Here is a 15,597-nt window from a genome sequence, read left to right on the forward strand (position 1 = left end):
CGAGTGGGAAACATACGGTGTTGAGGACACTGTATCTTGCTGCAGCAACAAACCAGCAGCCTGGACATCTAATGTGGAGAATACACCTAGTCCTCTCCTCCCACCCCCGTTGCTATCGCCCCTCTGTGGCTGCCTGCCCCCCTGACAAAGTAAGCAGCTAGCTCAGTGGAGGGCTTGTGGAATTCAGCCTGGGCCAGGTGATTCTGGCGTCCAGACGGACACGATTGCTAATGACTAGGCCACACCGTCGAGTCCCGGTCCCAAAGCGCTGGTGCACCTGGCACTCTCCAAAATCCCTGTAGGGTCTCCCGTACAGGGACCTGGAGCCCACGTTTGGGCAGCTAAAGACTTGCCTAAGGTCTCTGCTGAAAGTGGACTGGCCGGAGTGAAAACAAGAAAATCTAGTTCCAGGCCTCCTCGCATCTGGCGCTGCGTTTATTTAAGACCAGGATAACGCCGCTGGCCGGAAGGGGGTGCCGGAAGGGTCGTGGGGCCTGCGGTCTGACTCCTTGAGATCGTCGGGCTGGACAGGTAAAGAGGTGCCGGACGGCCACCAGGCGGCGAGACCTGCTGGGCGGAGGAAGCGCCGGCTTCATCTCCGCGCCGCCTCCCCTTCGGCCCCCCTCCCGGCTCCACCGCGCACTGGCAGGAGAGGGGGCACGCATCCCGCCTGTTGGAAAGGCAGAGGCTGGCAGGCGCTGCAGGCCGCGGCGAAGGGAGGGGCTTGGGCGCGCGTACATGCGTGTGTGCGTGCGTGCGTGTCTACGTGGGCGGGGACCACAGCACGCTGTGCGCGAGGCGGATGTCCGGGCCGGTAGGGCCGGAGACACGGACGAGATGGCGGAAGGCGGGGGCTGCCGTGAGCGACCGGATGCGGAGACCCAGAAGTCCGAGCTCGGGGCCTTGATGAGGACCACGCTCCAACGAGGGGCGCAGTGGTGAGCGCTGGGCCCGCCTTTCCGCCCCACAGGGCCAGGGGCCGGCGCTCGGACGCTCAGGTCCGGCCCCTCTTTCCCGGCTTGGGCAGGGGCCAGGCGGGGGCGATGTTAGTGACCCTGAGAGAGTGGCTTGACCCCTGCCCCTTAGGGGAGGGAGCCCTAGATTACCTCTGGGAAAGCGTGGGTGGAGCTGAGGGTCGTCCCGGTCCATTCGGAGCCCCGGGGGGCGGATCCGGCGGAGGCTAGGGCTACGGGATGGACAGAAGCGGAACGCTCACGGGGACCTTAAGGCTGAGGAGAGTTCTTTACCTTTGAGGATTCGCTTTGTGACTTTGGGCGAAGGCGTCCACACCTCACAGACCCTGATTCCTTACTGTTAAAACCAGGGTAGCGATATTTGGCGCCCCTGCCTTCAGTTGGTTGAGGCGTAGATCCGAAGTAGATACCTGTAAACTGCCGAACAGACGTCAAGGTCAGAGGCTGAACAAATGTCTGAGAGCCCCAGGTTATTTTGGTAGCAGATGTCAAAAATAATTGTGGCGGCAGCATTTCGGAGTGGGACAGGCGGGTAGCCTAGAGCCTAACTAAAAAGAGGATTAAAAGACCAGGATTTAGAAGAGCAAGTCTGAGTCAGGAAGTTTTTCTTAATAAATTGTCTAGTAGAAGGGACAGGACTTCCACTAGTGAAGAGATTCCTGGGTGGTATTATTGTGTGGGAGCAGAAAACTGGGGCTTGTCTTTGCATTGAATATGATTGATCAACCCTCTTTAGGAAACTGTGGTAGTGGTGATAATGCCCCGTATAGTGACAGAGGAATTGAGCAGGGAAGAGAAGCATTGAGATTAGGAAGAATTCAGTCTCTACAGTGTTCTTGAGCTAGCCAGGCTGTGAAAGGCAGGGCAGGCAGGAGTACTTTTAGATGATATCCTGAGTAGTGGTGGCACATGAAAAATACTCAGCAGAAGCAGAGGAAGTTTCACATAGACTAAAATCACACACTAAAAGTGTTTGGAGGGGAAAGAGCATTTTAGAGATTTGGATATATTTATGGATCCTTGTGGCCTTGGGGAAGCTGCCTGATCTCCACTGAAGTGTGTTGGTTGTAAAATTTGAAGGACTCACCAGTATAATTGTTGTGCTTTGTTCCCCCTACAGAGGTTTTCCCCTCCTTCTGTCTTAATTGTAAAACAGCATGGTGATACTTCTAAAATATAACCAGATCAACTTAATGCTTTTTTGACAAGATAAACACACCAAGACAATATTATATGTATATATGTGTGTGTATATATGTATACATGTGTACATGTATGTGTGTGTGTATACACACATATATATATATACACACACAAACACATTTTTTGATATCTTGTTTGGTCCTCAGAGGAAAACTGAAGTGTGTGATGTTATTATCTCATTTTTAGAAAGAAAATTGTTTTACTGCTGTTCACATCAAGCACAGCACTGTAACCAAACTGTCTGCCTGGACAAGGACCTCTACAAAGATCATTATGAAATTAATGACATGGTCATTAGCAAACAAGGTTTTCCCCATAGAAAGAATTTCTTTAAACAAGCATTTTGAAGCCAGTCATTTCCTTCCTTTCATTTATGGATTCTTCCAACAATCATTTCACTTAATGGATGCCTGCCTTGGGCCAGGCTCACTGTGCCATGCAGGGCCTGGTCCTGCTCCTGCTCTTGAAAGTGTGTTTTTTAGTGGGGGTTGCTTGCTCCCCAAGTGGAAGGACCATAAAAAAATTGAGGGAGCAGCTGCAGAAACTTACAAGCTCTGCTTGTCTGGTACAGTAAATTTTTGTCTGTCTCTAGGTATCTTATTGACAGCCGGTGGTTCAAGCAGTGGAAGAAGTATGTGGGCTTCGACAGCTGGGATATGTACAGTGTGGGTGAACATAATCTGTTTCCTGGCCCGATAGATAACTCCGGACTCTTTTCAGGTGCAGTATCTTGTTGCTTATCTAACTGAAATGTCCACCTGGGTGGTGGCCTGAGGTCATGTGTATCTGTAACATAGATATCGTGAACCTGACTTTCCTACTGTGAGGGGATAGAAACAAGTGTCCTTGACTTGTGTCTATAGCAGAAGTCTATGCAGACCCTCATGGAGAAGTTAAGCTGCTTTTTTTCCCCTAAATTAACTGCTCTTGGTAAGAGCATGCTTCTAGCATTTTCAATTTCTGTCTGCCTGTCTCTTTTTCTCTTTTTTTTCAAATTAGTTCTGCTAGAGATTTCAGATTTTAGATTAGTGTATTGAATGGAAAGAAATAGGATATCATTTTTTTTTTTTTTTTTTTTTTTTTCGGTACGCGGGCCTCTCACTGTTGTGGCCTCTCCCATTGCGGAGTACAGGCTCCAGACGCGCAGGCTCAGTGGCCATGGCTCACGGGCCCAGCCGCTCCGCAGCATGTGGGATCTTCCCGGACCGGGGCACGAACCTGTGTCCCCTGAATTGGCAGGCAGACTCTCAACCACTGCGCCACCAGGGAAGCCCTAGGATATCATTTTGAAACGGCATCTGGAATCTGAAATTTGGGAACCAGAATTTTCTGTGTTACCTTTGCAGTAAAGTAAATTGTAGACCTGTCAACATTCATCAAGCATTCCTGTGATGGCCGTGTTTGCCATAGAAGTAGTGTAAGGGGAGGTGGAAGGTTAGTAGAGTTATGATCACTGTCAGCTCCCAATAGAAGAAGTGACTGAAAAAGTGATGTATGACACACCTGAACTTGGCTTGCACCTTTAGATGCACAGAAATGGCAATTGGCCTTTCGTAGGCTTTGTTCTGCCTGGCATTAGACTCCCTTGCAACCACGACAGAGGTGATCTGTTGCCTGGGCCCACAATCAGGGCAGCAGGAAGGCAGACAGTGCATGAGGCTTTTGAGGCTTGATTCAAGTACATAACACTACCTGAGTGTTTTTAAAAGTGAGCAGTGCTTCAGCATATACCTTGTTTTAGGGGAGGTCTGAATGACAATAATGTCATAGGCTTTGTTTACTGATGTAAGTCAGATGGTGGCTGTATACCATGAAGTTACCCCAAAGGATAATTGCATTGTGTTTGCACTTTGTCCTTTTCCCTCTTTTTTTTTTGAAAAGGAGAATTCTTAAGGCTTTTAATAGTATTGGTGATGAGAATGCTAGAGCTGGAGCGACCCTCTGAAGTAATTTTGCCTGACCTTCAGCTAAGGACAAGCATTCCTTCTGCGGTCTTCCAATTTGATGTCACCTGGCTGAGGCTCAAAACATTTGTTGTGTGCTTGGGAAGTGAGAAGTACATTCCGTTCAGACCCTGGAACATTGACAGTGTGGGAACGGTCTATCTCTGGCCAGTGAGGGCTACCCTCTTAGATCTTGGGCTCTCCAGTCACCTGCCAGTCCCAGTGTGGCTGCCTTCTGCCTAGGGTTATGGGAATGACCTAGAAGGGGCTCTTAAACGTAGGAAGGAGGGGGTAGGGCAACTTGCTAATGTTGTCTGCAGAGCACCCCTCTCTTATTTCCACCTGTGCCCCTGCTGTATATCTGGAATCCCAATGCTTAGACCAAACTGTGCTCTCCCTTTTTTGCCTTGATTTGCCTCTGTTGGAGAAATCTGCAGAGCCTAAATCCTTTTTGTAAAACTCATGTGTGATTTTTAGCATGCTGCCCTTGGACTGATCCAGTTTTAAGTGAAAATAGTGAACTGCACTGAAAATTCCAGTTAAGTTCCTGTGTTTGCCATATAGTGTCATAAGAATGACATTTTGAGAAGATTGTCACTGAGCCCCAGAGGAGAAAGCCTTGTAAGAATTGATGTACTTGGGGTTGATGATGCTAAAAGCTCTCGGTTCCTTTCCCACATTTAAAGGTTTCTGGCTGCTGTTTGACACAGTATGCGTGGCCAGATCTGCATAGTGCTTAGTGTTAGAAGTGAAGGTGTATGTCTCCAAGTAAGACAAGTGAATAACCTTTATGAGTTTTAATTTGCAAATCAGAGAAAACCTTGGAGTTTAGGTGTCAGTTTTTTTCAGAAGCTCTTGTTTCAAGTAGACTGATAAGTTATACCCCTGTGCCATCCTTCTATTGCTGAATAGAAAAGGGGTGGTTGGTCAGTATTAATCATGCCAGAGCTGCTGTGGAATGTGGTTGGCTCATCAGTGAGAAGGAGCCACTTTTTTTTTTCTTTTAAATTACGGTAAAATACACATAAAATTTACCATCTGCATATTTTTAAGTGTTCAGTAGTGTAAAGTATATTCACGTTGTTGCACAACCCATCTCCAGAACTTTTTTATCTCACAAAACTGAAACTCCATACTCGTTAAACAGTATCTCCAATCTCCTTTCCCCCCAAGCCCCTGGCAACCACCATTCTACTTTCTGTCTCTGAGTGTGACTATTCTAGGTACCTAATGTAAGTGGAATCATACAGTATTTGTTTTTCTGTGACTGGCTTATTTCATTTAGCATAATGTCCTCAAGGTTTATCCATGTTAACGGCATGTCAGAATTTCTTTTTTTTAAAGGCTGAATGATATCCCACTGTGTGTATATACCACATTTTGTTTTTCCATTCATCCTTCTCACCCTTGTATTCCTGTTCTCCAAGGCTGTTTAATTCCTTTCCTTTTTCCTTGGAAATTAAAAAGGCAGAGGTGGATCAGATCTGAAGCTCGCCTTGAGGAAGGGCAGAAGACCTCATGGGGTAGGGTGTAAACTGGTGGGAGAGGTGATAGGAAGCCCTGGTCACCTTGTGCATGCCATTCTTTGTTTTTTGTTTTGGTTTTTTGGGGGGTTTTTTTTTGGTTTTTGTTTTTAACATTGTCTGCCTTGAATTACAGATGAGTTGCACCATTGTGGGTACTTTTTGCTTCCCTGGCTTCATGGCTTCATTTGTCTAGAGAATAGTGGCTTCCACTACTGCGGGAGTGGGTGTAGATGGGCACAGGCTTAGCAGGGAGGCTTCCTTGATGGGAGATGATTAGTCTTCCCTTGATCCAGTCCCTTGATCCTCCATTGAGAGAGTATGTTTCAGACCATGGATGTCCTTTTCTGACTCTCAGTCATGTTGCCTCCGTGTGGGGTATAAGATGGATGCTTAACATGTTAAAGGTGTTCTCCCTCCACATGGCCGATGTCCAGCTGAATTTTCACTTGGAGTGTTGAAAACTAAGAATGCTAAATGACTCTTGGTAAAATAAATTTAACTTCAATGATTTGTTTGTTTGCTTTCTTAGTAAATCTTTCAAAGGAAGATGATATCTGACCTTAATGCAGTTTCACTAAGCAGAATATTACGTTAAATATTCATAGTAAACAATTTTAATTGTGGAATCTGGAAGCACTTTGAAAGTGTAAATTGAAGTTTTTCTCTTTTCTCTTTCCTTCTCCCTCCAACTATGGAAGAAATACAAGTTCCTCATAAAATGTTCAGAAAGCATGGCTAAAGACTCCAGGTCTGCTCTGTGTTATGGCCAGTGACAGAATTTTGGAATTTTGTGCTTGTTCCTATAAATGCTTTTCGTGTTTCTGAAAAGTACATAAGAATCATGTAAAACAAACATTTCTGGGGAGAAGAGCAGTGAGCTATGTGCTGTTTTCCTTTTTCAGATCCTGAGAGTCAGACCTTGAAAGAACATTTAATTGACGAATTGGACTATGTATTGGTCCCAGCCGAGGCCTGGAATAAGTTACTAAACTGGTATGGCTGTGTAGAAGGCCAGCAGCCCATTGTCAGAAAAGTGAGTACGTGAATTATTACACCTGCTGGTTAGTGTCTGTGAGTGCTCCCTGACGCTGACTGGTATTGGTTTCCTGGGGTACTGGCCATACCTAAGAAGTTGAATGGAGGCCTCCAGACATCACAGCTGCCCAGTGGCTTGGGATATGTCCAGCGGTGCAGTGAGAGCACATTCTGGAAGGTTCTGTGAGAGAAAGTTCACTTGGGGTCATATGGATATACAGTAATGTACTGCTTCTTGTTTAACTTAAGCTTTCTGATATTGCTTTTCCCCCTGTGCTTTTTTGTTTGTTTTTGTTTATTTTTGGCTGTGTTGGGTCTTCATTGCTGTGCGTGGGCTTTTCTCTAGTTGCGGTGAGCAGGGGCTACTCTTCGTTGAGGAGCGCAGGCTTCTCATTGTGGTGGCTTCTCTGGTTGTGGAACACAGGCTCTAGGTGTGTGGGCTTCAGTAGTTGTGGCTCGCGGGCTCAGTAGTTGTGGTGTGTAGGCTTAGTTGCTCCGCGGCATGTGGGATCTTTCCAGACCAGAGATCAAACCCGTGTCCCCTGCATTAGTAGGCAGATTCTTAACCACTGCCCCACCCGCGAAGTCCCTCCCCCTGTGCTTAAGAATCTCTGGTCACACTGTTGAGTACCCGGAAAACAGCTGTTTATATCCGAGAGAACAGTCTCTTGAGGGAAGGCAGGCCCTGAGAGAGAAACCCAGATTGTTAGCCCCTCTGGTAGACAGGACTGGTGAGAATACCACCAGCCTGATTCCCACAGTTGTTCGCATATCCCACTGGAGGAGGACATCACAGGAGTCCACATGACTGCTGATACGTAGGCATTGGGTAAATTTCTTACTCTGCCTGGTGTTTAGTTTCCTTTCTTAGCAGAGTAGGAAAAGGCTGCAGTCCTGAGGCCAAGCTTCTAAGAGTCGCTCTTCAGGGCCAGAACTACCTTCTTTCTCCAGCTTGAAACCTGGGACTCCAAGAGGGGTTAGGTATCAAATGGTTAGGGGCATGCCAGCCTCCCACAGATGTCCGCTCCTGCCCACAGTCCTGCCGTGTGGCAAGCGTGCTGCCAAGGGCTTTAACTGTATTCTCTAGGCCTCTGATTCCACAGACCCTGCAAGGGAGGCATCATGATCCCCACTAAGAGATGAACAATGACTTTCCTGTTGTGCACTGTTGTTGCCAGCCCTGGTTCCATCCAGATGCACTTGGTTGGTCCTAATGAGTGGAAGTAAGGTTTTTAAACCAGGACAGATACCAGTGGCTTTAAAAATCTGTACTTCTGATCCCCTGATCACTTAAGGAAACTGATTATCATGTGGATTCTGCTTTTTGCCACTGATGAGACATGTTGCTTCCAAGACTGCCCTGGTGTGGAACCACTGCTCCTTTACCCGTGCCTCTTGTTCACAGGTTGTAGAGCATGGCTTATTTGTCAAGCACTGCAAGGTGGAGGTGTATTTGCTGGAATTGAAGCTTTGTGAGAACAGTGACCCCACCAATGTCCTGAGTTGCCATTTCAGCAAGTCAGATACCATCGGTGAGTAGCTGGGCTGGAGTTCCAGGTATCCAGTGAGAGTGCAGGGCATTGTGGCTAATGAGAGGGAAGCTGGGGCACCCTCTTCAGACTTGTTACCCAGATAATCTCGGGTTGTGGTTACCAGTCCTGACCTGGGAGCCTGCTCCCCAGGGCATTCTTGTGGACAGCTAAGCCTGGGAATCATATTGTATAAAACACTGGGCATGGTCTCTGCCCACTTAACGTATGGTAATAAGGGGAAAGAAATGCAGATTCAGAGAGATTAATGTCACTTATTCAGAAATCTCAGTGAGAAAATGGCAGAGCTAGCATTTGAAACCAAATCTATCTTAACTCCAAAGATAAGTTTTCTGACTTTTCCATGTTGCTTCTGTGCTAAAAATGGGGACCCACATCATTAAAGAATGGGAAGCATAGGGACAATTTTTGGTTGTATGAGTGCAAGAGGATGCCCATGGAAGATGTTTGCCTTGGGAGTCACCAAGGGGCTAAGGTCGGTCAGAAGTTTTGATCCAGAGCATCCAGTGACCATCTGAAAAGGACGGAGGATGACCATTAGCTTGCCATAGCTGTTGCTGGCCTTGCTTCTGGAGAAAGCCCTGAGTGATGTTTCTGCCTGTCCCCAGCAACCATTGAGAAGGAAATGCGGAAGCTGTTCAACATCCCTGCGGACCGTGAGACACGGCTGTGGAACAAATACGTGAGCAACACCTACGAGCAGTTAAACAAGCTAGACAACACTGTGCAGGATGCTGGGCTGTACCAGGGTCAGGTAGGAGGGCCCAAGCCATGCCCCAGCAGACAGCTCTGCCCAGGGTGTGTGGACAGGTATCTTTTGGTTCTGAGCATGTCAACAGTGAGATGGTTTGCACATTCCTAATACGGTTTCCCCTTTCACTCAGGTGCTAGTAATTGAGCCCCAAAATGAAGATGGCACGTGGCCAAGGCAGACCCTGCAGTCAAAGTAAGTGGACTTTTTCTCCCTGCAGCTGGGCACACAGGTGTAAGAGAGACACTATTTGCTAAGGCAGTTACTTGTGCTAAGAAAATAAAATTCTAAATCAGATGAAAACATATTCGATTATGTATCTGGAGTCTATAATCCTGGCTTTTGGTAAGCAGCATGCTGGGCAGCCATCTCAGGGGAAGCTGTCAGGTGTGTGAACAAGGCAGTGAGCCTCTGCTTGTTGAGAATGAAAGGAGAAGAGAAGAGGCCGGGATCTGGGCCAGGATCTGCTCTGCCAAGAGGTGGCTTTGTCTCTGTCAAGGGCATTTATTTTCTCCACCTATAGTTAGAGGCTTTGATGGAAGAGAAGAGGGCTCAGGCATGGGGTCTTGAATGACTTAAAGGTAATAGTTTGATCCCATCCCACTCTTTACCCAGGGGCCTGTTTCTCGTTGTTCTCGTCATTCGCTGGGGGACTTACTCTGCTCCTTAACTGGGGCTCCAGGCACCTCTGTCTCAGGAGATGTTCATGTGTGGTGTGAAGTTAATGCATGTTCTGAGCAGGGGACAGAAGTGTTGAATATTTCTTATGGTATAAGATGAGGGAATCATGTCTGTGTTCCAGTAGTTAATGGGGACAGTGTTGGTCTTTGCTTTCTTCCCTCAGTCAGGCCCTGGACAGTGACTGTTTTGTAGTAATGGGCTCTTAGCTCTTTTGAAAATTATGAAAGCTCTGAGCTCTCTCTCAAGAAACATGCAGGAAGACGCAGCATTTTGACAATAATCTCAAGGGTTTTACAGACACCCTGAAGCCTAGCCATGGACTTCAGTTTAAGAAACTCTGGTCACCAGTGCCTGAGAAGATGACAAAATAGCTATGGTAGGCAGAATAATAATCATGTCCCTCCCCAGAGTCCATGTCCTAATCCCCAGAACCTGTAAATATGTTAGGTTACATGGCAAAAGGGACTTTGCTGATGTGATTAAGGATCTTGAGATGGGGAGATTATCCTTGATTATCTGGGTAGGCCCAGTATAATCATGAGGGTCCTTATAAATGAAAGAGGGAGACAGGAGAGTCAGATGTGAGGGCAGAAGCAGAGTCAGAGCAGTGAAGTGTGAGAAAGACTCGACTGGCCATGAGCCAGGGCAGGTGGGCAGCCTCTAGAAGTCCCTAGAGCCCCCACCAAGGAACACAGCTCCGCCCACACCTTGATTTAGCTCAGTGAGAAGAATTTTGGACTTTGGACCTCCAAAACCGTAAGATAATAACTTTGTGTTGTTTAAGCCACTAAGTTTGCGGTAATTTGTGACAGCCATAGGAAACAAATGTCCTAGCCCAGCCTGCTGACTCCCTTCTTGGAATGGAAATGCCACAGAACCAAGAGAAAATAACATAAAAACTGCGACAACCCCCTTGGGAGAAGGTGCTTGGATTCTAGTCTGTGAGGTCGGGTTGACAGCTTGGAGTGGAAGAGCCTGTGTGTACTGGCCAAGGGAGACTGTTTTCAGTTGTGCCTTTTTCTCTTCCTACTGTTGCTTTTCCCCATCCCTTCCACACCCTCAGGCCTAAGAGATTCCAGTGAAGGGAAACAGCTTTTGGAAAAGAGGAGTGCCTCATTGAGATGCCCTGAAGGTTTGAGTCTCCTGGTAGAGGGTGTCCAATGGTGAATGAGCTCAGAGCAGAAGTCCTAAGGCACATTCGCCTCCCTACTCCCTCAGTAGCGCCGGACGCTGTTCTAGTTGCCAAGGATACAGCAATAAACAAAGTTTCTATCCTCAAGGAGCAGAAAATAGATAAATTTAAAAAATACACGTCTGAAGATTTACAAGTACTGTGGGAAAAAATCAGGGAAGAAAATAAGCAAGTGCTAAGGCTTTGGGCATATTTAAACAGGCCGATGGGGAGGCCCCGCTGAGGTACCATTTGAACATGGTCATGAAGAAGGCGAGGGAATCAGCAGTGAGTGGTGTGGAGAACAGCTTTGTGAGGCAGAGGGGACAGCAGATGGAGAAATCCTGAGGCAGAGCAGGCCCGGTTGAAGGCCAGCAGGAGTTTGTTACGGCTGGTGCTTGTAGGGATGACAGGAGAGCTGAGGGGATGAGGCCCAAGAGATGCTGCGGCGGTCGGCCTGTGATCCTTGTGAGACTCTAGCTTCCGTCTTTGCCTTGCTGTGAGGTGGGGAGCTCATTTGAGGGGTGTGGTGAGTGAGGAGCGGGGTGATCTCACCTGGTGAACGGCTCACAGGGAGCCACAACGGGAAGCTGACAAGTATAGTGAGAATGAAAGGAAAGTGACAAATTGACAGGTTGTGCTAGTTGGAGCAGAATTCATATTCCCAGCTGCTTAGGAGGACGGAAGAAGCATAATGGAAAAAGAGGAAATGGGTACATGAAACAGGAACAAGGAGATACCTATGTGGGAACAGAGAATTCGGGGGCTGGGTTGAGTAGCAGAATGGGTGTAGCTCAAGACTTGAGTGTAGAAGTCGGAAGGTCAGGTTGAAGAATGCTAGGGGATAAGGAGGTGGAAGATAATAGAAGAAAAGTGCTGTGGAGGGTGGGAGTAGAAATGTCACTGTCCAGATAATAGGAATCTCAGAAGCAGAGAGGAAATGAGGGACAAGGGGAAGAAAATGTTAGAAGAAATAATGACCAAGAGTTTCTCAGAAATCATAAAAGAGGATACATCTTAAATGTAAAGAATGCTAAACACGACAGAAAAAACAAAGCCCACACCAAGACACGTTAGATTGAAATTTAACAACAAAGATGCAGGGAAAATGTCAAATCTGTTTGAAAGAGAAAGTCACGGTGAGAAGCAGCTAATATCAAACTTCCCAACAGCCACAATGGACCTAGGAGATACTTTTTCAGTATCAAAGTAAGAAAACTTTAAATATTTATTTAGGCTGTGCCAGATCTTAGCTGTGACATATGGGATCTTTATTATTTATTTATTTAAATTTATTTATTTATTTTTGGCTGTGTTGGGTCTTCGTTGCAGCACGCTAGTTGCAGCGAGTGGAGGCTACTCTTCTTTGCGGCATGCGGGCTTCTCACTGCAGTGGCCTCTTGTTGCAGAGCACGGGCTCTAGGGTGCGCTGGGTTCAGTAGTTGTGGCGCACGGGCTCAGTTGCTCTGTGGCATGTGGGATCTTCCCGGACCAGGGCTCAAACACATGTCTCCTGCATTGGCAGGTGGATTCTTTTTTTTTTTTTTTTTTTTTTGCAGAAGACCTAAATAGACATTTCTCCAAAGAAGATATACAGATTGCCAACAAACACATGAAAGGATGCTCAACATCACTAATCATTAGAGAAATGCAAATCAGATTTACGAGGTATCACCTCACACCGGTCAGAATGGCCATCATCAAAAAATCTACAAACAATAAATGCAGGAGAGGGTGTGGAGTAAAGGGAATGCTCCCACACTGTTGGTGGGAATGTAAATTGGTACAGCCACTATGGGGAACAGTACGGAGCTTCCTTAAAAAGCTAAAAATAGAACTACCATATGACCCAGCAATCCCACCACTGGTCATATAACCTGAGAAAACCATAAGTCAAAAAGAGTCATGTACCACAGTGTTCATTGCAGCTCTATTTACAATAGCCAGGACATGGAATCAAACTAAGTTTCCATCGACAGATGAATGGATAAAGATGTGGCATATATATACAATGGAATATTTCTCAGCCATAAAAAGAAATGAAATTGAGATATTTGTAATGAGGTGGAAAGACCTAGAGTCTGTCATACAGAGTGAAGTAAGTCAGAAAGAGAAAAACAAATACCGTAAGCTAACACACATATATGGAATCTTAAAAAAAAAAAAAAAAAAAAGGTTCTGCAGAACCTAAGGCAGGACAGGAATAAAGACACAGACGTAGAGAATGGACTTGAGGACACGGGTAGGGGGACGGGTAAGCTGGGACGAAGTGAGAGAGTGGTATGAACTTATATATACTACCAAATGTAAAACAGATAGCTAGTGGGAAACAGTTGCATAGCCCAGGCAGATCAGCTCGGTGCTTTGTGGCAGGTGGATTCTTAACCACTGTGCCACCAGGGAAGCCCAAACACACAGGATCTTTAGTTGCAGCACACAGGCTCTTAGTTGCGGCACGCAGGCTCTTAGTTGTGGCATGCGTGCGGGATCTAGTTCCCCAACCAGGGATCAGACCCGGGCCCCTGCATTGGGAGTGCGGAGTCTTACTGGACCACCAAGGAAGTCCCAAAGGCAGATAACTTTAAAACTAGAATTTTAAAACCTACTAAACTGTTATCTGAATGTAAAGATAATTTTCTCTGGCATAGATGACTTTAGAAAGTTTTCTACACAGAGCTCCTCTTTGAAAACCTCTTGGGGGAAGTAGTGTTAGCGTCCAGGAGCAGGCAGTAAAATCCAGAAGGTGCAAGGGAGAGTATACAACTAGTGAAGTGTTCTGTTGACCAGAAAAGCAAGGACTTTATGACTTTGGAGTAAGCAAAGATTTTTTACACAAGACACAGCACCACAAACCATAGAGGGGGACTTGAATAGAGTGGATAACTTTTTTTTCTTAAGGTTTTTTTTTTAAAATAAATTTATTTATTTTTATTTTTGGATGCGTTGGGTCTTTGTTGCAGTGTGCGGGCTTCTATCTAGTGGTGAGCAGGGGCTACTCTTCATTGTGGTGCACAGGCTTCTCATTGCAGTGGCTTCTCTTGTTGCGGAGCAAGGGCTCTAGGCGCGCGGGCTGCAGTCGTGGCTCATGGGCTTAGTTGCTCTGCGGCATGTGGGATCTTCCTGGACAAGGGCTCCAACCCGTGTCCCCTGCATTGGCAGGTGGATTCTCAACCACTGCGCTACCAGGGAAGCCCGAGTGGATGACTTTTAAATTCAGGACTGTTCTAAAAGAGTGAAAAGGCAAGCCACAGAGTGAGAAAGGTATTTGCAATACGTATGTCTGACAGATTGTTTATATCCAGAATTTCAAAGAAACCCCTTAATGTCAGTAAGAAAAAGTCAGACACCCCTTCTAGAAAAAAGGGCAAGAAAACCTATAACAGTCACTTTAAGAAAGAGGCTACCAGACTTCCCTGGTGGCACAGTGGTTAAGAATCTGCCAGCCAGTGCAGGGGACATGGGTTTGAGCCCTGGTCCGGGAAGATCCCACATGCCGCGGAGCAGCTGAGCCTGTGCGCCACAACTACTGAGCCTGCACTCTAGAGCTAGCAAGCCACAACTACTGAGCCCTCATGCCATAACTGCTGAAGCCCGTGTACCTAGAGCCCATGCTCTGCAAAAAGAGAAGCCATCGCAATGAGAAGGCTGCACACTGCAACAAAGGGTAGCCCCCACTCTCCACAACCAGAGAAAGCCCACGCGCAGCAACAAAGACCCAACACAGCCAAAAATAAATAAAATTAAAAAAAAAAAAAAAAGAGGCTACCTCGTGGCTAGCGAGCATATAGAGAGGTGCTCAACTTCAGCAGTCATCCAGAAATGGCAAATTAAAACCATAATGCAGTGCTTCTGCACATCCCCCAGAATGGTTACATGAAAAAGACAGATAGTGTCAAGTGTTGTAGAGGTGTTGGACCCTACTGATGGGGCATATAAACTGGTATAGTGACTTTAGAAGGTTTAACAACAAGTACTAAATGACGAATTGTGTGCATATTCTACAACCCAGCAATCCACTCTTAGGCATACAGAAATACATCTCACATTCACTTAAAGATACATTCAAAGATGTTCACGACAGCACAGCTTGTCATAGTCACAAACTGGAGCTAACCCAAATGTCCACCAAAAATAGAATGGATAGATAAATTGTGGTGTATGCACACAATAGAATTCTCTCCAGCCACAGCAACATTGAATCTCATAAACCATGTGAATGAGAAGCCAGACACAAAATGTGGCATACTGTTTGAGTCCCTTGATATAAAGCTTAAGAATTGGCAAAACTGATCTATGGGTGTCCAGGTCTTGATGGAGCTTAGCTTAGGGAAGAATCATGACTGCAGGGAGCATGAGGAAGACACCTGGGGGATGGTGCTGTCCTGTTTTTTGGTCTGAGGGTACTGGTTATATAGGGATATTCGCTTGGTGAGAATGTCTTGATTTTTTTTTTGGCTGTGCCATGCCTCTTGGGATTTTAGTTCCCCAACTAGGGATTGAACCCAGGCCATGGCTATGAAATTGCCAAGTCCTAACCACTGGACCACCAGGGAATTCCCAGGAATGTCTTGATTTTTGTACTCTCATAATGTATATATTTCTCTATGTAATATACTTCAATAAAAAGTTTTAAAAAATGTTTAGTAATAGTAAGAAGAAAAGTTTAAGAAAGCAGCCTTTAGGGGCTTCCCTGGTGGCGCAGTGGTTAAGAATCTGCCTGCCAATGCAAGGGACATGGGTTCGAGCCCTGGCCTGGGAAGATC

The 15,597-nt window shown here is 46.3% G+C and overlaps 1 protein-coding gene across 5 annotated transcripts in view; it reads left to right on the forward strand.

Moving 5' to 3' along the window:
• The first annotated feature begins 784 nt into the window (after positions 1-784).
• Positions 785-15,597, forward strand: part of USP4 (ubiquitin specific peptidase 4) — a 51,512-nt gene continuing 36,699 nt past the window's right edge. For 4 of the 5 annotated variants that reach the window (XM_082638802.1, XM_082638800.1, XM_082638801.1 and 1 more), the window contains exons 1-6: positions 785-938; positions 2,770-2,897; positions 6,549-6,679; positions 8,087-8,213; positions 8,840-8,985; positions 9,116-9,177. In XM_082638802.1, coding sequence (XP_082494928.1) covers positions 838-938; positions 2,770-2,897; positions 6,549-6,679; positions 8,087-8,213; positions 8,840-8,985; positions 9,116-9,177 — 695 coding nt within the window. In that variant the 5' untranslated portion in view covers positions 785-837. Of the gene's footprint in view, positions 939-2,769; positions 2,898-6,548; positions 6,680-8,086; positions 8,214-8,839; positions 9,030-9,115; positions 9,178-15,597 lie in introns of those variants that run through there. The other variant, XM_082638804.1, reaches the window with a different exon arrangement.

This window comes from Mesoplodon mirus (assembly GCF_964341445.2).
Source record: "Mesoplodon mirus genome assembly, chromosome: 12".
Lineage (NCBI taxonomy): Eukaryota > Metazoa > Chordata > Mammalia > Artiodactyla > Ziphiidae > Mesoplodon > Mesoplodon mirus.